The sequence below is a fragment of the Haliotis cracherodii genome, unplaced genomic scaffold (assembly GCF_022045235.1).
Source record: "Haliotis cracherodii isolate W230 unplaced genomic scaffold, xgHalCrac1.p SCAF_7, whole genome shotgun sequence".
Classification (NCBI taxonomy): domain Eukaryota; kingdom Metazoa; phylum Mollusca; class Gastropoda; order Lepetellida; family Haliotidae; genus Haliotis; species Haliotis cracherodii.
The window spans coordinates 1,205,703-1,228,556 of record NW_027266330.1 but is presented as its reverse complement, the minus strand read 5'-3'; the positions used below and the strand labels follow the sequence as shown (position 1 = coordinate 1,228,556).

At 46.0% G+C, this 22,854-nt stretch overlaps 1 protein-coding gene across 1 annotated transcript in view; it reads left to right on the top strand.

Annotated features, from left to right (window-relative positions):
• Positions 1-22,854, top strand: part of LOC139447483 (delta and Notch-like epidermal growth factor-related receptor) — a 133,321-nt gene that overhangs the window by 105,834 nt on the left and 4,633 nt on the right. The window contains exons 5-10 of the mRNA XM_071228879.1: positions 156-303; positions 1,501-1,731; positions 2,426-2,568; positions 6,820-6,913; positions 16,294-16,428; positions 21,197-21,407. Coding sequence (XP_071084980.1) covers positions 156-303; positions 1,501-1,731; positions 2,426-2,568; positions 6,820-6,913; positions 16,294-16,428; positions 21,197-21,407 — 962 coding nt within the window. The remainder of the gene's footprint in view (positions 1-155; positions 304-1,500; positions 1,732-2,425; positions 2,569-6,819; positions 6,914-16,293; positions 16,429-21,196; positions 21,408-22,854) is intronic.

Genomic DNA, 22,854 nt, shown 5'->3' with positions numbered 1-22,854 from the left:
TTTTACAGTTAGCCTCGGTATCATGGCAGATATCCATACTATAGCATATGGCTACGTCTGTTCTCCATGTTTGAAGCTTGTTCAGAATGACCAGTGAATCCCTGATTGAACTGCAACAGCAACATCGTGACGTCATCAGTATGGTTTAATTACAGGCCAACTTTACCTGCTCCTGCTGCGGCAACTTCAGGGGCGACTACTGCGACGAGTACGACTCCTGCCTGAGTGAACCATGCTACGGTGGCGGTCAGTGCAAACACAAAAACAACGACAAGCGGGGCTTCCAGTGTAGCTGCAGACTCGGTAAGACCTGTACAGCGTTCATGTGTTTGGGTGGTTGTTTGGTTGGTTGGTTGTTTGTTTGTTCGTTGTTGAAAGCGACACTCAGCAATATTCCTGTTATATGCCGTCGTAGAATGTTCAGCTATATCTGAGATCGTCACAGAGATCTTATATACACTTATCTGAAATACCTGGACTCTATCTATGTATCTTAAATCAGATTGTATGTTTGCGTGTTTGTTTGTTATTGACATCATGAGTATCGATCTACACATTTGGAATATGCATGACACGCATCAAGCAAGTCAGCGAGCCTGACCACTCAGTTCCGTTAGCTGCCTCTTACGACAAGCATAGTCACCTTTTACGGCATGAATGGGTTGCTGAAGACCTACTCTACCCCGGATCTTCGCGCGTGAGATCAGTTAATATAATCCCCATGTGCCGATCCCGGGTTCGTGCGCGTCCTTCTGCTGCTTGTCGGGGCGACTGTTTGACCCGGTGGTCCTAACTTGGATGGTGACGTGACGTCGTCATCCGACGTTGAGGCGCTACTGATAACCTCCACCACCTGTTGGTCAGGGCCACACTTTGTTACATACGGACCGCCGACATGTGTCTGAAAATTGATCCGGTTGTTTGTTAATTAAATATTAGGTAGTTAAGTTGAAACAGGGCTATTGCAAGTGTGGTCTTGCTTTGGTGTAAATATTTACGTTAACGATCAAGATGGCGCTCAATGGCGCCCGTTGCCAATATTATAGCTATGTAACACTTGATACCATGTATAGTCAGGGTGAAATTAGGTGCCCCCCCCCCCCACCCCCGCGCGCACGCGCGCACACACACACACACACACACGACCTACACAGATGGGTCCTGACTGAACACATTAAATGCAACGTTCCTCAATGTCGTTCTGATGTATCAATATCCTAGCAGTGGTTCTGCATGCAGTTGGACAGAAGCGTAAAAGCCCTTATCACAATCGACATTTCTAAGACATTTCTCCTGAAATCCGAGCCTATGCCAAGGGCTACAATTCGTCGTGTCGTCCTACTTAAGACTGACAATAGAATGATGCATTAGATTGGATGCAGTTCGCAGGATTCAGATGACTCTGCTTGAATCAAATAGCATCCTTGATTAGATGAGAACGTTACCAAATTGTATTTGGTTTGAAAATAAGATGTGATCATTGTGTTGTTGTTGGGACAGGCTACCGGGGCGCTCTGTGCGAGGAAAGGGTTGACGATCTTTGTGACCTTGACCTTTGTAAAAACAACGGCACGTGTAACGGGAATGCAACGCATTTCACGTGCACGTGTCTCCCTGGTTACACGGGGTCTCACTGCGAGGTGGACGTCAACGAGTGCGCGGACGACCCCTGCGAACATGGCGGCATGTGCGTGGACAGAATAGCCGGATATGAGTGTTACTGTGTTCCAGGTGAGCTAACGTATATATTTGGTTAAATAGCTAAGCATTCAACAGCTACTCCCTGTACTTGTGTGTACAGCTTGGCCTCAGAGCAGCAATAAAAGAAAGAAATGACTAGCTTAGCCAGCTCCTTTTCCGAGTACAGAAAGCTAAACACACCACCACCAGTTCCGCACCAAATGTCACTTACTTGAAAATATCTTAGGTCACATTCAGCATAAGTCATCATGTCAAAAAGACACCACTGAATACAGAAAAAAACATGTTTTAATTTCTAGATGGATGAACATTTCAAAAACATAAAAATCTAGCTCAACATCATCCAATCACAACTGCCAAATGATTCAATCTGCACTGATGGCTCCACGAAAACTGCTTGTTGAACTACTGATTCTGATTTGGTGTAGTAGAACCTCCAGACACGCAGACAGACACGCAGACAGACGCACATAGCTATATACACGCATACAGACACGCCGGGTCACAGACGTAAGATGTGCAACCCATTAGAATGAAAATAAATTTTAAAAAAAAAAGGTTCTTTATTTCGAAATGAATATAAATACATTATAAGCCAGCTTTGGAACTGATGGCAATCTGTATAGGCTAAGAGTGACGTCATTAAATCAGTGAGCTGTGTGTAGATTCATGTTGTTGGGACGTGTGTGCAGATACTGTTGTAACTATTCCTGCTCCTGCCCAGGCTACCACGGCGCCGACTGTGAGAAGAAATATGACGAGTGCCTCCACAACCCTTGCCTCCACGACGGCGCATGCGCCAGCCTCATCGACAGCTACAAATGTCACTGTCCGTCCGGATATAGTGGTCATATCTGTGAAACCAAGGTCAGTGTCGTCGTATCTGTGAAACCAAGGTTATATTGGTGTCGTCATATCTGTTGACCAAGGTCATGTTGGTACCGTCATATCCCTGAAACCAAGGTCATGCTGGTGCTGTCATATATGTGAAACCAAGGTCTTGTTGGTGACGTCATTTCTGTGAGTCCGAGGTCATATTGGAGCCGTCATATCTCTCGACTTAGGTCATGTCGGTGCCGTCATATCTGTGTAACCAAGGTCAGTGTCATCGTATCTTTGAAACCAAGGTTATGTCGGTGCCGTCTTCACTGTAAAACCAAGGTTAGTGTGATCATGTCTGTAACACCAAGGTTATATCGGTGCCGTAATATCTGTAAAACCAAGGTAAGCGTTTTCAAATCTGTGAAACCAAGGTCATGTTGTTTCCGTCATAACTGTAAAACCAAGGTCATGTTGGTGCCGTCATTTCTGTGAAACCAAGGTCATATTGGAGCTGTCATTTCTGTAAAACCAAGGTCATATTGGTGCCGTCATATCTGTAAAACCAAGATCATGTTGGTGCCGTCACATCTGTAAAACAGAGGTCATGTTGGTGCCGTCATTTCTGTAAAACCAAGGTCATGATGGTGCCGTCTTTTCTGTGAAATCAAGGTCATATTGGTGCCGTCATTTCTGTGAAACCAAGGTCAGTGTTGTCATATATGTGAAAGCAAGGTCATGTTGGTGCCGTCACATCTGTAAAACCAAGATAAATGTTCTCAAATCTGTGAAACCAAGGTCATGTTGGTGCCGTCATTTTTGTGAAACCAAGGTCATATTGGTGCCGTCATATCTGTTGACCAAGGTCATGTTTGTACCGTCATATCTGTGAAACCAAGGTCATGCTTGTACCGTCATATCTGTGAAACCAAGGTCTTGTTGGTGCCGTCATATCTGTGAAACCAAGGTCTTGTTGGTGCCGTCATTTCTGTAAAACCAAGGTCTTGTTGGTGCCGTCACTTCTGTGAAACCAAGGTCATGTCGGTGCCGTCCTTTCTGTAAAACCAAGGTTAGTGTGATCATGTCTGTAACACCAAGGTTATATCGGTGCCGTAATATCTGTAAAACCAAGGTAAGCGTTTTCAAATCTGTGAAACCAAGGTCATGTTGTTTCCGTCATATCTGTAAAACCAAGGTCATGTTGGTGCTGTCATTTCTGTGAAACAAAGGTCATATTGGTGCCATCATTTCTGTAAAACCAAGATCATGTTGGTGCCGTCATTTCTGTGAAACCAAGGTTATATTGGTGCCATCATATCTGGGAAACCAATGTCATATTGGTGCCGTCACTTCTGCGAAACCAAGGTCATGTTGGTGCCGTCATTTCTGTGAAACAAAGGTCATATTGGTGCCGTCACATCTGTAAAACAAATGTCAGTGTTGTCATATCTGTGAAACCAAGATCATGTTGGTGCCGTCATTTCTGTAAAACAGGTCATGCTGGTGCCGTCATTTCTGTAAAACCAAGGTCATGTTGGTGCCGTCATTTCTGTGAAACCAAGGTCATGTTGGTGCCGTCATTTCTGTGAAACCAAGAGCAGTGTTGTCATATATGTGAAAGCAAAGTCATGTTCGTGCCGTCACATCTGCAAAACCAAGATAAGTGTTCTCAAATCTGTGAAACCAAGGTTATATTGGTGCCGTCATTTCTGTGAAACCAAGGTAAAATTGGTGCCATCATTTCTGTGAAACCAAGATCATGTTGGTGCCGTCATTTCTGTGAAACCAAGGTCATGTTGGTGCCGTCATTTTTGTGAAACCAAGGTCATGTTGGTGCCGTCATATCTGTGAAACCAAGATCATGTTGGTGCCGTCATTTCTGTAAAACCAAGGTCATGTTGGTGCCGTCATTTCTGTGAAACCAATGTCATTTGATGCCATCATTTCTGTGAAACCAAGATCATGTTGGTGCCGTCATTTCTGTGAAACCAAGGTCATGTTGGTGCCGTCATTTCTGTGAAACCAAGGTCATGTTGGTGCCGTCATTTCTGTGAAACCAAGAGCAGTGTTGTCATATATGTGAAAGCAAAGTCATGTTCGTGCCGTCACATCTGCAAAACCAAGATAAGTGTTCTCAAATCTGTGAAACCAAGGTTATATTGGTGCCGTCATTTCTGTGAAACCAAGGTAAAATTGGTGCCATCATTTCTGTGAAACCAAGATCATGTTGGTGCCGTCATTTCTGTGAAACCAAGGTCATGTTGGTGCCGTCATTTTTGTGAAACCAAGGTCATGTTGGTGCCGTCATATCTGTGAAACCAAGATCATGTTGGTGCCGTCATTTCTGTAAAACCAAGGTCATGTTGGTGCCGTCATTTCTGTGAAACCAATGTCATTTGATGCCATCATTTCTGTGAAACCAAGATCATGTTGGTGCCGTCATTTCTGTGAAACCAAGGTCATGTTGGTGCCGTCATTTCTGTGAAACCAAGGTCATGTTGATGCCGTCATATCTGTGAATCCAAGGTCATGCTGATGCCTTCATTTCTGTGAAACCAAATCTTTGAGTGATGTGTGTTTACTACTGTTCGTTCCTGGGTCGAAACGTGAGCAAATCCCAGGTCTCGTCCCCCCGGCGTTGTGTTCTGTTTTGTGTGGACGTGTGTTCAGCCTTGGAGAAGGCATCGGGTAAATAGGAGCACAGTCCTTGTGCATTACACCGTGGTGTTAGAAGACATCATTCACATTGAGGATTGATTGTATTATTTGGGTGGTCAACATAATGTTACTCACTTGGGTCCAGTCTGTTTGATATATTTACACCAATGCGTTTTTGAAGATACTTTCGCTTAAATGCTCTTACAAATGTGTACCATGTCGCATACCCTGAAAACAGCAGACTTGACTCCTTGCGAGCAACAACCTGCACTGGTCACTGTAGCAGACTTGACTACTTGCGAGCAACAACCTGTACTGGTCACTGTAGCAGACTTGACTACTTGCGAGCAACAACCTGCACTGGTCACTGTAGCAGACTTGACTACTTGCGAGCAACAACCTGCACTGGTCACTGTAGCAGACTTGCGAGCAACAACCTGCACTGGTCACTGTAGCAGACTTGCGAGCAACAACCTGCATTGATCACTGTAGCAGACTTGCGAGCACCAACCTGCACTGGTCACTGTAGCAGACTTGCGAGCAACAACCTGCACTGGTCACTGTAGCAGACTTGCGAGCAACAACCTGCACCGGTCACTGTGGCAGACTTGACTTCTTGCGAGCAACAACCTGCACTGGTCACTGTGGCAGACTTGCGAGCAACAACCTGCACTGGTCACTGTAGCAGACTTGTGAGCAACAACCTGCACCGGTCACTGTAGCAGACTTGACTACTTGCGAGCAACAACCTGCACTGGTCACTGTAGCAGACTTGCGAGCAACAACCTGCACCGGTCACTGTGGCAGACATGCGAGCAACAACCTGCACTGGTCACTGTAGCAGACTTGCGAGCAACAACCTGCACTGGTCACTGTGGCAGACTTGCGAGCAACAACCTGCACTGGTCACTGTAGCAAACTTGCGAGCAACAACCTGCACTGGTCACTGTGGCAGACTTGCGAGCAACAACCTGCACTGGTCACTGTAGCAGACATGCGAGCAACAACCTGCACTGGTCACTGTGGCAGACCTGCGAGCAACAACCTGCACTGGTCACTGTGGCAGACTTGCGAGCAACAACCTGCACTGGTCACTGTAGCAGACTTAACTACTCGTAACAACCTTGTGCAGTTATACTACTGTATGGTTTTCTCTATACATGTGCCTGTGAACGCAATCAAGCAAATAATTGGGTAACGTCAATTTATTTTGTATATTACTCAAAAACGCAGCTTGTCTGGAGCGCTGTGATATAGATAGTGTTTGTCTGAATGGTCTTCAATAATTAGCAACCAACCTGGCTTTGCTTCTCCGCGAGCAATGGAATTACTAGTACATCTTTGTGAAATCTGAGACACTCTTCTCAGTATTAACATTAAAGTACATCAAAGGTAAATTGTACTTCATGGCATCGCGTTCTTCTCTAGCCGCGTCCTTTCGGGCGGGGACGTTCGTCACGTGGTGTCACGTGACTGACCAATGGCAGAGCCAATATTCTCCGACGCCTTGCTGAGTGTATTGTCAACTTCCGCTTGACGCCTTGCTGAGTGTATTGTCAACTTCCGCTTGACGTCTTCACGAGAGTATTGTCTACTTCCGCTTGACGTCCCCATGAGGGTATTGTCCATTGTTTGTTACAGATCGAACTGTGCCGGAAGAACCCCTGCTTCAACCAGAGCGCATGCGTGGACCTCGGAAACACCTACAAGTGTCACTGCCACCCGGGATTCACAGGTGAGTAGGAGCGACAGAGGGTGATGTAATAAGTAAGAGTTGAAGATATTGCTTCATGTATTTAGTGCTCGACCATAAACTTGGAAAATTTCGAATTTGATTAGACAATCAGAAATATCAAATAACTACCTCTCAGAGCAACAGCTGATTATATTTTTGTATATGTTCACTTGATTATAATGTTACACAATGCAGAGTTGCGGAAACTGCAATGTTTTGCAAACAAACATCGACAAGGAGAGTGTAGTGAGTGAGTGAGTTGGGTTAAACACCGCTGTTAACAGTATTCCAGTTATATCACGGCGTGTCAGCTTAATGTGGGAGGAAAGCCCGAAGTGATGCTGGTCTTAGACGTTTACCACTTCAGTGAAACCCACGAGCACGGGCATGGTGCCGACAAACCTAGTAACAGAATCGGGGCAAACGGGAATCGAACCCACAATCATAGGTTTCTGGCGTGCCGAAGGAACGCAACTCTGTGAAGCGAATCGCGGCGCCTTAGACGACATAGTCTAAGTAGTAGTGACAACAGAAAATTTGAAATTTGGGTTTTTCTATATTCGGCGTTGACGTCATATCATTTGCTATACAATGAGCGGCGTGACGTCATTATTAGTGAAGCGAGTAAAGTATCATGATGTCAGAATATATTCTTTGAGAATATCAACGTCATTCTATGTTTCCTTAGTTTAAGGTATACTTTGACTTCACTAAATTGTTTCACTCAATATCCTCGATAACACCAAGAGTTCGCCTCCAAAAATAGACTACCTATATTGTATACTCTGTCAGCGCAGAATATCAAATCCGTCATATATTCAACCTATAAAACCTCCAAGTGTACGTTCAGTTCCACACACTACTTGTCGCGGTAGTTCTACAGGTATTCCACACACTATTTGTTCTACAGGTATTCCACACACTACTTGTCGCGGTAGTTCTACAGGTATTCCACACACTATTTGTTCTACAGGTATTCCACACACTATTTGTCGCGGTAGTTCTACAGGTATTCCACACACTATTTGTTCTACAGGTATTCCACACACTACTTGTCGCGGTAGTTCTACAGGTATTCCACACACTATTTGTTCTACAGGTATTCCACACACTATTTGTCGCGGTAGTTCTACAGGTATTCCACACACTATTTGTTCTACAGGTATTCCACACACTACTTGTTCTACAGGTATTCCACACACTATTTGTTCTACAGGTATTCCACACACTACTTGTTCTACAGGTATTCCACACACTACTTGTTCTACAGGTATTCCACACACTACTTGTTCTACAGGTATTCCACACACTACTTGTCGCGGTAGTTCTACAGGTATTCCACACACTATTTGTCGCGGTAGTTCTACAGGTATTCCACACACTACTTGTTCTACAGGTATTCCACACACTATTTGTCGCGGTAGTTCTACAGGTATTCCACACACTATTTGTCGCGGTAGTTCTACAGGTATTCCACACACTACTTGTTCTACAGGTATTCCACACACTATTTGTTCTACAGGTATTCCACACACTACTTGTTCTAGAGGTATTCCACACACTACTTGTTCTACAGGTATTCCACACACTACTTGTCGCGGTAGTTCTACAGGTATTCCACACACTATTTGTCGCGGTAGTTCTACAGGTATTCCACACACTACTTGTTCTACGGGTATTCCACACACTATTTGTCGCGGTAGTTCTACAGGTATTCCACACACTATTTGTCGCGGTAGTTCTACAGGTATTCCACACACTACTTGTTCTACAGGTATTCCACACACTATTTGTCGCGGTAGTTCTACAGGTATTCCACACACTACTTGTCGCGGTAGTTCTACAGGTATTCCACACACTACTTGTTCTACAGGTATTCCACACACTATTTGTCGCGGTAGTTCTACAGGTATTCCACACACTATTTGTCGCGGTAGTTCTACAGGTATTCCACACACTACTTGTTCTACAGGTATTCCACACACTATTTGTCGCGGTAGTTCTACAGGTATTCCACACACTATTTGTCGCGGTAGTTCTACAGGTATTCCACACACTACTTGTTCTACAGGTATTCCACACACTATTTGTCGCGGTAGTTCTACAGGTATTCCACACACTATTTGTCGCGGTAGTTCTACAGGTATTCCACACACTACTTGTTCTACAGGTATTCCACACACTACTTGTCGCCGTAGTTCTACAGGTATTCCACACACTATTTGTCGCGGTAGTTCTACAGGTATTCCACACACTACTTGTTCTACAGGTATTCCACACACTACTTGTCGCGGTAGTTCTACAGGTATTCCACACACTATTTGTCGCGGTAGTTCTACAGGTATTCCACACACTACTTGTTCTACAGGTATTCCACACACTATTTGTCGCGGTAGTTCTACAGGTATTCCACACACTATTTGTCGCGGTAGTTCTACAGGTATTCCACACACTACTTGTTCTACAGGTATTCCACACACTATTTGTCGCGGTAGTTCTACAGGTATTCCACACACTACTTGTCGCGGTAGTTCTACAGGTATTCCACACACTATTTGTCGCGGTAGTTCTACAGGTATTCCACACACTATTTGTCGCGGTAGTTCTACGGGTATTCCACACACTATTTGTCGCGGTAGTTCTACAGGTATTCCACACACTATTTGTCGCGGTAGTTCTACAGGTATTCCACACACTATTTGTCGCGGTAGTTCTACAGGTATTCCACACACTATTTGTCGCGGTAGTTCTACAGGTATTCCACACACTACTTGTTCTACGGGTATTCCACACACTACTTGTCGCGGTAGTTCTACAGGTATTCCACACACTATTTGTCGCGGTAGTTCTACAGGTATTCCACACACTACTTGTTCTACAGGTATTCCACACACTACTTGTCGCGGTAGTTCTACAGGTATTCCACACACTATTTGTCGCGGTAGTTCTACAGGTATTCCACACACTACTTGTTCTACAGGTATTCCACACACTATTTGTCGCGGTAGTTCTACAGGTATTCCACACACTATTTGTCGCGGTAGTTCTACAGGTATTCCACACACTACTTGTTCTACAGGTATTCCACACACTATTTGTCGCGGTAGTTCTACAGGTATTCCACACACTACTTGTCGCGGTAGTTCTACAGGTATTCCACACACTATTTGTCGCGGTAGTTCTACAGGTATTCCACACACTACTTGTCGCGGTAGTTCTGCAGGTATTCCACACACTATTTGTCGTGGTAGTTCTACAGGTATTCCACACACTATTTGTCGCGGTAGTTCTACAGGTATTCCACACACTATTCGTCGCGGTAGTTCTACAGGTATTCCACACACTACTTGTTCTACAGGTATTCCACACACTATTTGTCGCGGTAGTTCTACAGGTATTCCACACACTATTTGTCGCGGTAGTTCTACAGATATTCCACACACTACTTGTTCTACAGGTATTCCACACACTACTTGTTCTACAGGTATTCCACACACTACTTGTCGCGGTAGTTCTACAGGTATTCCACACACTACTTGTCGCGGTAGTTCTACAGGTATTCCACACACTACTTGTTCTACAGGTATTCCACACACTATTTGTCGCGGTAGTTCTACAGGTATTCCACACACTACTTGTTCTACAGGTATTCCACACACTACTTGTCGCGGTAGTTCTACAGGTATTCCACACACTATTTGTCGCGGTAGTTCTACAGGTATTCCACACACTACTTGTTCTACAGGTATTCCACACACTATTTGTCGCGGTAGTTCTACAGGTATTCCACAGATTATTTGTCGCGGTAGTTCTACAGGTATTCCACACACTACTTGTTCTACGGGTATTCCACACACTATTTGTCGCGGTAGTTCTACAGGTATTCCACATACTATTTGTCGCGGTAGTTCTACAGGTATTCCACACACTACTTGTTCTACAGGTATTCCACACACTATTTGTCGCGGTAGTTCTACAGGTATTCCACACACTATTTGTCGCGGTAGTTCTACAGGTATTCCACACAGTACTTGTCGCGGTAGTTCTGCAGGTATTCCACACACTATTTGTCGCGGTAGTTCTACAGGTATTCCACACACTACTTGTTCTACAGGTATTCCACACACTATTTGTCGCGGTAGTTCTACAGGTATTCCACACACTATTTGTCGCGGTAGTTCTACAGGTATTCCACACACTATTTGTCGCGGTAGTTCTACAGGTATTCCACACACTACTTGTTCTACGGGTATTCCACACACTATTTGTCGCGGTAGTTCTACAGGTATTCCACACACTATTTGTCGCGGTAGTTCTACAGGTATTCCACACACTACTTGTTCTACAGGTATTCCACACACTATTTGTCGCGGTAGTTCTACAGGTATTCCACACACTATTTGTCGCGGTAGTTCTACAGGTATTCCACACACTACTTGTCGCGGTAGTTCTGCAGGTATTCCACACACTATTTGTCGTGGTAGTTCTACAGGTATTCCACACACTATTTGTCGCGGTAGTTCTACAGGTATTCCACACACTATTTGTCGCGGTAGTTCTACAGGTATTCCACACACTACTTGTTCTACAGGTATTCCACACACTATTTGTCGCGGTAGTTCTACAGGTATTCCACACACTATTTGTCGCGGTAGTTCTACAGGTATTCCACACACTATTTGTCGCGGTAGTTCTACAGGTATTCCACACACTACTTGTTCTACGGGTATTCCACACACTATTTGTCGCGGTAGTTCTACAGGTATTCCACACACTATTTGTCGCGGTAGTTCTACAGGTATTCCACACACTACTTGTTCTACAGGTATTCCACACACTATTTGTCGCGGTAGTTCTACAGGTATTCCACACACTATTTGTCCCGGTAGTTCTACAGGTAATCCACACACTACTTGTCGCGGTAGTTCTACAGGTATTCCACACACTATTTGTCGCGGTAGTTCTACAGGTATTCCACACACTATTTGTCGCGGTAGTTCTACAGGTATTCCACACACTATTTGTCGCGGTAGTTCTACAGGTATTCCACATCTTGCTCTACATTGATCATATTACGGTTATCTGCTAATTAGGTGCCAAGCAATTTCTATCAGAATCGAATGTATTCATAAGAGATTTCCTACTTGACCACGTTGTTGCGACAGTCATAAATAGATTGTTCGTGCTTGATTGAAGTAAACTAGATTGAATAATTGAATAAAAACTATTTTTTAAAAAGTAACCTGGATTGAATCTTTTTAATTCAAGTTTAAATGGCGACGGCAAGATGTGAATTGCGACATTTCATAGTTCATAGACAAAACTTACTGTTAATAATCAAATTTACCTTTGAATGATCAGTTTAATGTACACTTTTCGTTCAATAGTTCGTATTTAACTTGTACAATATAGTACTTAAAGCGTTGGCCCCAGGGCTCTGGTAAATACACTCGGAATCTTTAATTTTTAAACAATCCATATTTATGTCCTCTCCGTAGTTTTGATTGAACCATCCTAAAAGCGGTCTTACACCCTCCCCACCCCCTCCACATACAACGCCTCTCCCCCTCGTTCCATCCTCTACAGTCACCACCTCACCCCCTCGCTCAACGAATATCGCTCCAACCCCTCCCTACCTTTACAGACAACAGCCCACACCTTTCTCCAGAGGTCACCACCTCACCCCCTCGCTCCACGTATATCGCCCCCACCCCTCCCTCCCTCCCTCCCTCCCTCCACAGTCACCACCTCACCCCCTCGCTCCACGTATATCGCCTCAACGACTCCCACACTCCCTTAACAGTCATCACCTCACCCCCTCACTCCACGTATATCGCCTCCACCCCTCCCACCCTTCCTCCACAGTCACCACATCACCCCCTCGCTCCACGTATATCGCCTCCACCCCTCCCACCCTTCCTCCACAGTCACCACCTCACCCCCTCGCTCCATGTATATCGCCTCAACCCCTCCCTCCCTCCCTCCCCCCACAGTCACCACCTCACCCCCTCACTCCACGTATTTCGCCTCAACCCCTTCCTCCTGCCCTCCCTCCCTATACAGTTACCACATCACCCCCTCACCCCACGTATATCGTCTCAACCCATCCCTCCCTCCCTCTACAGCCACCACATCACCCCCTCACCCTCTCACTCCACGTATATCGCCTCCACCCCTCCCATACTCCCTCCACAGTCATCACCTCCCCCCTCGCTCCACGTATATCGCCTCGAGCTCCACCCCTCCTTCCACCGACACCACCTCACCTCCTCGCTCCACGTATATCGCCCCCACCCCTCCCTCCCTCCCTCCCTCCACAGTCACCACCTCACTCCACGTATATCGCCTCCACCCCTCCCTCCACCGACACCATCTCACCCCCTCGCCCCACGTATATCGCCTCCACCCCTCCCTCCACCGACACCACCTCACCCCCGCGCTCCACGTATATCGCCTCCTACTTCCCCTCCCTCCCTCCACTGACACCACCTCACCCCCTCGCTCCACGTATATCGCCTCCACCCCTCCCTCCCTCCCTCAACTGACACCACCTCACCCCCTCGCTCCACGTATATCGCCTCCTACCCCCCCCCCCCCACTCCCTCCCTCCACCGACACCACCTCACCCCCTCGCTCCACGTATATCGCCTCCCCCCCCTCCCTCCCTCCCTCCACCGACACCACCTCACCCCCTCACTCCACGTATATCGCCTCCACCCCTCCCTCCCTCCCTCCACCGACACCACCTCACCCCCTCACTCCACGTATATCGCCTCCACCCGTCCCTCCACTGACACCACCTCACCCCCTCACTCCACGTATATCGCCTCCACCCCTCCCTCCCTCCCTCCACCGACACCACCTCACCCCCTCGCTCCACGTATATCGCCTCCACCCCTCCCTCCCTCCCTCCCTCCACCGACACCACCTCACCGCCTCACTCCACGTCTATGGACTGTCAGCTCGGAGTAACTGTGTGGTTGCCCATGTTAAACTGCAGCATGGTATCTCAGTGGGTTAGGAGTATAGGACTAGTCCTAGTCCTAGCACCCCCCCCCCCCCCCTTATTGGTGGGAGAATGGCTATATCTATATACCGCCTGAACACAGCCATGTTGGTGGGAGAATGGCCATGTTTGTATACCACCTGAACACCGACTTATTGGAGATGAGCTATCCTTGTATACCGCCAGAAAATCGCCGTATAGGAGGGAGCTATATTTGTAGACTGCCTGATCACCGCCTTATACGAGGGTACACTGCCCCCAGAAGAACATCTCAGAGTTGGTAATTACATGACACCATATAATCAAGTTATACTTCATCTTACCTAAGCCTATATAATTCAGTTATATTCCCAAATATGGCTACAACTGGTGGACAGTAACAGATACGGGCTGTCGGCCATGTTGATGACGTCACCCCCCAGGGGCCCTGGCGGGTCAGCGTGACCCCTTTCCTGTAGACCCCCCGCAGAGATAGGCCAGCAGAGACACGAAAAACACAATTCGATTATTTTACATAAGATGATACTATTTCGACACTATCTTGTATTCTGAAATTTTGCAACCATTTAGTAATGTGTCCGGAGGCTTTCAATAATATTGGACTTCGTTTATATATAATTCGTTTAGAAAATCTCTCGTCAGAAAATCAACGGCACATTATTTTTTTTATAAAACCTCCCTTCGCCTTTCCGGCCTGCGGTTACTCAAGGTGGTGACTGAAAAGTTCTGAGACTAGCTATGATGGACTGAGCTAATGGAGATGGCTGCCAATTAAATTTGGGATGAGATGGTGAATACGGATGATGTTAAATGAGCACAAACCATGCACAAACGTGTGAACATGTGCATTGTCCTGGTGGAACGACACACCTTTCTTGAGTTTTCCAGTTGAGTTTAAACCTTTGTCCATGGCTGTGAACCCTTTGACTATAAAAGCTTGTCGTAAGAGGCGACTAACGGGACCGGGTGGTCAGGCTCGCTGACTGGGCTGATGCACATCTTCGTATGCCATGATGCTTATGTCACTCCATCAATAACTACTGGAGGAGATGAACACGATCCTTTACTTGACGACGGACTAGGCAATGACCACGTGACCTTTCGGGCCAGTGGAGCTGAAAATATAATGTCATAATTTAAGTATCACGATACATGATTTCGATCCAGAGTGGCATCCATCTAGCTCCAGTTGGCAGTAGTCGGGGCGAGGGGAATCGCCGGCAGGGCGCGGAGGACAATCTGATGACTTTGTTAATAGGACATATAAAACAGGTTGCCCAGACGCCAGCAGACGTTAGTGAGTGTTATGGCGATGGCAGCGTGTTGGTGGTCGTGTTGTGGATTACACTTCATCTTGAAGCCTTCTTATCAGCGGACATTGCAGCACTAAACCTGCATTATAATGAAATATAAGAAGTATTAGTCCCCGCGTAACGCGTCATAACTCACCACTTTGTCTCAGTAACAACTGTAATAATCTTTAAGCGGACGGACACAGGATATTGCATTCTGGGAAGTGCTTCTTCAACACACCCAGGAGGCTGATGGGATGTTTTCACCGACAATGTTTCCGTTACTGGCTTCATCCGCAACATCAGCAACATCACTGGAGATGAAACCCTCTCCTCTGATATTAGCCAACATCACAGAGCGTGAAGACTTCCCTACCCCCCCCCCCCCCCCAACCCCCACCCAACCCCCCACCCACTCAATCACTCAAACTTAGCGTCAGCTATCCTAATCCCTTCCAGTGGTCAACAAATATCCCCCAAGACATGAAGGGGACTGCTATATAACTCGGTATGTGTTGCTGTGAAAACGTATCAAATTAGTTTTAGTTTTACTGCTTGTACAAAACTCTCGTATGTATCTATGGGGCTTGTCTCCAAATGATCGTGACACGACCGCGTGCTTGCAATTCTGGTTATTCTGTCTCAAACAAAATTCCCCCACAGAATGGTCGTCTTGATGTGGTTATCCACTGCTAAGTGTTTTGTGTGTGTGTGTGTGTGTCTGTGTGTGTCTGTGTGTGTGTGTGTGCGTGCGTGCGTGCGTGCGTGCGTGCGTACGTGCGTGTGTTCGTGCGTGCGTGTGTGCGTGTGTGTTTCTGTGTGTGTGTGCGTGCGTGCGTGCGTGCGTGCGTGTATGTGTCCGTGTTTGCGTCTGTATGTGTGTGTGTGCCTTTGTGTGTGCATATATCTGTGTGTCTGCGTGTCAGTCTTCGTATGTGTCTGCGTGTGCGTGCGGCGTTGAGAGAGGGGGGGGGGGGGAGAGAGAGAGAGTGGGGGAGATGTTTGAGGGAGAGAGAGAGAGAGAGAGAGAGAGAGAGAGAGAGAGAGGACGCTGCTGTACTGTTGTAGTTGTTGTGATGCAGGTCACCACTGTGAAGTCAACGTCAACGAGTGCGCCTCGAGCCCCTGTCTGAATGGCGGGACTTGCCATGATCACGTGAACGGATACCAGTGCCTCTGCCACGAAATGCATGCTGGTCCAAACTGTCAGTACACACGTAAGTGCAACAGTAACATATCTCTTCTCCTCACGGCCATTAGCATACCCTTAGGCTCCGTGCATGCTGACTTTGTGGCGTCACCGCGAGACATTAAAGGACGCAGTAGTTGAAACCTGATCATGATAATGAACCTCTTACTTCACGGATTTAGTATATGCTTTTATAAAATCAATAAATATAGATTAAAATGCGTCTGTCAATCGTGCTCTTTCGTTGACCTTATGTTCAAAGGGTTGCAAATGTCTAATGATTCACAGTAAGAGCTCCCTTGGCCATTTTGCGTTTAACATTAACACACAATGATTTCATCGGTTGTGGTAGTGGTGGGGGTAATAGTATTAGCACATCGTGTTCTGTGGTCAGTCGTTTTATGGGTTACACTTTTCACATCGCGATATGCACCTTCGTCATTTTCCATCACCAACTGTCTGGCGCTGAATCACTGCGTCTAGGTTACACACAACCAAATGTTTTCCCATAGACTTCTATAGTAACGTTATGATTTTTTTTTAAATAACTAAGCATTCAACAGCTATTACCTGTACGTGTGTGCACAGTTTGGCCTTAGAGCAGCAATAAAAAAAATAAAAATGACTAGCTTAGCCAGCTCCTTTTCCGAGTACCGGAAGCTAAACACACCACCCCCAGTTTCGCACCAAATGTCACCTACTTGAAAATAGCTGTGGTCACATTCAGCATAAGTCATCATGTTGAAAAAGACAGTACTAAATATAGAAAAACATGGTCAGTTTTAATAACTGGATGGATGTACATTTGAAAGACATAAAAATCTTACAGAATATCCTCCAATCACAGCCTGCAGATATCTCTCGATCTGCACTGAAGGCTCCCTACGAAAACCGCACTCTCCAAACTGGTACTGATTTGGTGTAGTAGAACCTCTACATTCCCTGTGCCAGAGAACACCTTTGCGCCAGGAAGATCAGAACTGACGTTAACTTTGACGATTAGAGCCTGCTAATGTCATTTATCCCTGATCACGTGACACTCGTAGATGCCAAATTAAGACACATCTAATCACGTGACTACCCGGTGTGAAGTTGCCTCGCAATCACGTGACACCTGTCACTGGGGATGACATACCTGACTCTGATGCAGACTCTGTGGCTTCGGGAAGCCATGTTCGCCGAGTCGTGTGACGGTTGATCGTAACTTGAAGATGTTGGGTCGAAACAGGGAAAAGTCGAGAAGGATAAGTGCCCTCATTGCCCACTGGAATGTCAATAACGGCATTACAACTTTTAGACATGCTCAAATGGCTGACAGCTTGCCTTTTTTCCTTTCTAACGAGGGCTGGTCCAAACGTTTTGAGCCTGACGAACTTCATTACTGTTGGCCATAACAAAGTGAACTAGTCAATGTAGTACATTGTTTGAGTGCAAGTGCATTAGGGGATAGGGGACCAAACGGACACAGAAATGGAAAAGAACGAGTACCGAACAGTCATCAAGGTTTTTTTATTTCAGGGAAAAGTACTCCGCATGATATTCATGACCGTATGTCACAAGTGTATGGGGATAAGTGCCCTAGCTTTTCCACCGTTTTACGTTGGGCAGCCATGTTTAAGCTGGGAGAACAAGCCTTGATGATGACCCTAGGTCTGGACGTCCCCTAACTTCCATTAATGAAGATTCAATCAAGGAGATAGAAAAACTTCTACTGCCAGAGAGACGTATTACCAATACTGAACTTGAGGAAGACACCGGTCTAAGCCATCGATCCATTGAAACTATTATTCATTAACATTTACAGATGAAAAAGATATCTGCTCTCTTTGGTTGCCAAAGTTTCTAAATTCTGGTCTTAAGGAAAAAAGAACTGACACTGTCAGAGAAAAAAACGAATTCAAAAAGAGATTAGAAACATGGGTCTACCACTATGATTTTCCGAGTCAAAACGTCAATCCATGTAGTGGCTCCATTCCACTTCTCCGGAACCAAAGACATTCAAGTCTTCAAGATCAGTGAAGAAAGTCAAGGTCATTGTTGTCTGGAATACAAAGGCTGTGATCATTGTTCATTTCTAAGAAAAAGTCAAAAGACGATTATAGGTCTGATTTGCTTCATGGCCTGAGAGATTCTATCAAAGGAAAGCCTCGAGGATTGCTGACTGCTGGAGTTCTACTATTTCATGACAATGCTTTTTCTCACACCTCTCAACTTGCAAAGGATGCCGTGCGACAATGTGGATTCGGAGAGCGCTATGATGACAACGGCGACCTCAAAGCTGCCGCGAATGGGTTTTTCAGGGTGGCTTCCTGACTGGAATTGAAAAGCTTCACTATCGATATGAGAAGTGTGTTGAAAAGCAGGAAGATTATATTGAAAAATATGATTAAAAACACTTTCTCAATTGTTGGTATTGTTTGTTAGGCTAAGAACATTTTGACCAGCCCTCGTAGACTTGCAAGTTCTGGACTTCTGACATGGTTCAATATATACGTATGCTGAAGTAAGTGAAAAAAGTGAAGTCCAATATCAAACATCATTGTTTGAACAGATGTTTTTTGTCTACATCTTGGAAAATCATCTTGCGTCAAAGACATGCTCAAATTTTCAGCATTTTCGACGCATTGTAGACTTACCTATGAATTAAGTGTTCGAATAATTTTGTGTTCTGTAATTAAGTGTTCTGTAATTTAGTTTTCTGTAATTTAGTGTTCTGTAATTTAGTGTTCTGTAATTTAGTGTTCTTTAGTCCCAAAATGATACAGGTAGTCAAGCTCGGTAGTTGTTAACAACAGAAACAATGATGCAACTTTGCCCACGTTGGTCGCAAGTCTGCGTTCTGCCGAATTGACTGATTTACCGTTATATTTACCGGCAAGAGGACTCTTACCAGCAAGACACAAAGAGCTGTTTTTGAAGATGCCTCCACGACCCTATAGGTGTGGAATGGGCCAAATAAATAACGCTATACACGAAGGATATACCAGCCAGATGACGCTATACACGAAGGATATACCAGCCAGATGACGCTATACACGAAGAATATACCAGTCAGATGACGCTATACACGAAGGATATACTAGAGAGATGACGCTATACACGAAGGATATACCATCCAGATGACGCTATACACGACGGATACACTAGCCAGAATGCCAGGACTAGCCAGGATGCTGTAGGGTATTAGTATACTTGTAACCAGAAGACGCCATACAGGAACAGACAGATGTATATCAACCACACAGCTGCTAGGACTCAGGGTACTATCTGACGGCGACAGTGAGTGACGACAAGACTATCTTGTAGTTTGGTCGATCATCTGTCTTTGATTTATCAGACGCCGTAGATTTCGTATAGGAAAAATATAATACTTTTAAAGATCATTCGTCTCCATTTCATTATCCTGCGCTTCACGTGGATGCACGACTGTTGTCTCCTGACACTCTGACGTCACCTATATGTGTCCACGGGGCAATATAACATGGGTGTTATGTATGGGGATGACATTAAACTCCGTGACTATCGCGCCTACCTTTGGAATACAATGTACGTCACTTGTATGTATGATGAGACTCGAGGATGCTGATGCGGGTGAACCATCCCTGTATGGTCAGGGCGAGATGATGTGGAGGGTTTTCAGTTAGTGTCGTAGTACCACATTGATGGATGTATCTCTTGTACCTCCACGGACGGTTGTGACAGACGTGGAGCCCATTGAGCTTCACGGGTGGATTGTTTTTGTCTTAAATGTTGGTGTAAGCGGTGTGTCCTGGTTACGTAGAACGCATGGGTCTATGAGAAGCACCCAGCAATACATCAGGGCGGGTCACGGGGCCTGTGTTGTCCATCTGTATCACTCTTTCTGCAGGTTACAAGATACACTCAGATATCTGAAAAGGTCTTGATTTTATACTATGACAAATGTTGTATTTGGGATAACACTTTCTTAGTACAGTTCAGATTCTAGTACTTTTAAGTCATCGATCCAACCCACTCGGCCACCGAGGCTTCCACAGAAATGATGGTCCGACAATGGTGGCTGAGTGGGTAGGGTCGCTGACTTTGTTTGCTGGCGATAAGGTGTCCCAGTCTTGAAGTATGGGTTCAAATCCCGGATGGGTTACAATGCTGACTTTGTGTGCTGGCGATTAGGTGCCTCACTCTCTGAGTGTGTTCGAATCCCGAATGGGATCTGAAGCCCAAAAAGTATTAGAATCTGTACTTTACTAACAAAGTGTTATCCCAAATATAACGACCCGTGAAGACCCGGGGTAGAATAGGTCTTCAGCAACCCATGCTTGCTGTAAAAGGCGACTATGCTTGTCGTAAGAGGCGACTAACGGGATCGGGTGGTCAGGCTCGCTGACTTGGTTGATGCCTGTCATCGTATCCCAATTGCATGGATGGAGGCTCATGATATTAATCACTGGATTGTCTGGTGCAGACTCGATTATTTACAGACCGCCGTCATAAAGCTGGAGTATGGCTGAGTGCGGCGTTAAACAACAAACCAACCAACCAACCCAAAAATAACATTTGTTACATTTGACCACTTTCTAAATGGAATTGTGTGTTCATTAATATTATACTCATTCGGGGCAGTGGGGTTGCCTCGTGGTTAAAGCGTTCACTTGTCAGCCGAAGACCCAGGTTCTATTCCCCTCATGAGTACAATGTGTGAGGCCCATTCACGTGATATGTTTGGAATATTTCTAACAGCGGCGTAAATAGATCCTCCTTCACTCATGCACTATTCTTCATTCCTTCTTACGTCACGTACACATCCCATGTTTCAGTGGACATGTTCGCCCCGTTCCTGGAGGGGAAACCACGTGGCGTGTCGGATACCCAGCATTCCTACCACGTCCGGAACCTGTACATCGTGGCCGGAACTCTCTCGGGCGCCATCTTGATCGTCGTGGTGGTGTTGACGGGCTGCTACTGTCGGATGCACGAGAGCTACAAGAAATTCAATTTCAAACGCTTGAAGTACAGAAGACATAAAGAGTAAGCTGGGATCAATCTATCTCCTGTACATTTAACCTTTCTGAACAGAAGCCGGGGTGAGCATATAGGTCCCCAGCTTGTCGCAAAAGGTGAGGTGACAACATAGGTCCCCAGCTTGTAAAAGGTGAGGTGACAACATAGGTCCCCAGCTTGTTGTAAGAGGTGGGGTGAGACTATAGGTCCCGCGCTTGTTGTATGAGGTGAGGTGAGACTATCGGTCCCCAGCTTTTTGTAAGAGGCGGGGTCAGACTATCGGTCCGCAGCTTGTTGTATGAGGTGGGGTGAGACTATCGGTCCCGCGCTTGTTGTATGAGGTGAGGTGAGACTATCGGTCCCGCGCTTGTTGTATGAGGTGAGGTGAGACTATCGGTCACGCGCTTGTTGTATGAGGTGAGGTGAGACTATCGGTCCGCAGCTTGTTGTATGAGGTGGGATGAGACTATCGGTCCCGTGCTTGTCGTAAAAGGCGGGATGAGAACATAATTCCACAGCTTGTCGTAAGAAACGGGATGAGACTATCGGTCCCGCGCTTGTCGTAAAAGGCGGGATGAGAACATAATTCCACAGCTTGTCGTAAGAAGCGGGGTGAGACTATCGGTCCCGTGCTTGTCATTAGAGGCGGGGTGGGACTATATGTCCCAAGCTTGTTGTAAGAGGCAGGGTGAGAATATAGGTCCCCAGCTTGTCGTAAGAAGGCGGGGTGAGACTATAGGTCCCAAGCTTGTCGTAAGAGGCGGGGTGAAACTATTGGTCCCCAGCTTGTTGTAAGGGGCAGGGTGAGACTATCGGTCTCGTTCTTGTCGTAAGAGGCGGGGTGAGACTATTTGTCCCCAGCTTGTCGTAAGAGGCGGGATGAGAATATAGGTCCCCAGCTTGTCGTAAGAGGCGGGGTGAGACTATTGGTCCCCAGCTTGTCGTAAGAGGCGGGATGAGAATATAGGTCCCCTGCTTGTCGTAAGAGGCGGGGTGAGACTGTTGGTCCCCAGCTTGTCGTAAGAGGCGGGTGAGACTATTGGTCCCCAGCTTGTCGTAAGAGGCAGGGTGAGACTATCGGTCTCGTTCTTGTCATAAGAGGCGGGATGAGACTATTGGTCCCCAGCTTGTCGTAAGAGGCGGGATGAGAATATAGGTCCCCAGCTTGTCGTAAGAGGCGAGGTGGGAACAGAGGTCCCCAGCTTGTCGTAAGAGGCGACGAAATGAGTCGGGGTCAGGTTCTACGATTTGTTTGTCATCGTATCCGAATTACGTGACAAAGTAGACACAATTTATGATATCAACTTCGTTATTTACTGTAAGGCATGAGAAATGCAAGGCGTGACAACGGTATCAAGATCTATACCGAAACGCCGCGTTTACAATATATAAAGAAGTTGTTATCCATAAATCGTGTCTACTTTGTCATCCGTCAACTCCTAAGTAACGGCTATCAAACAATTCATCCCAATTA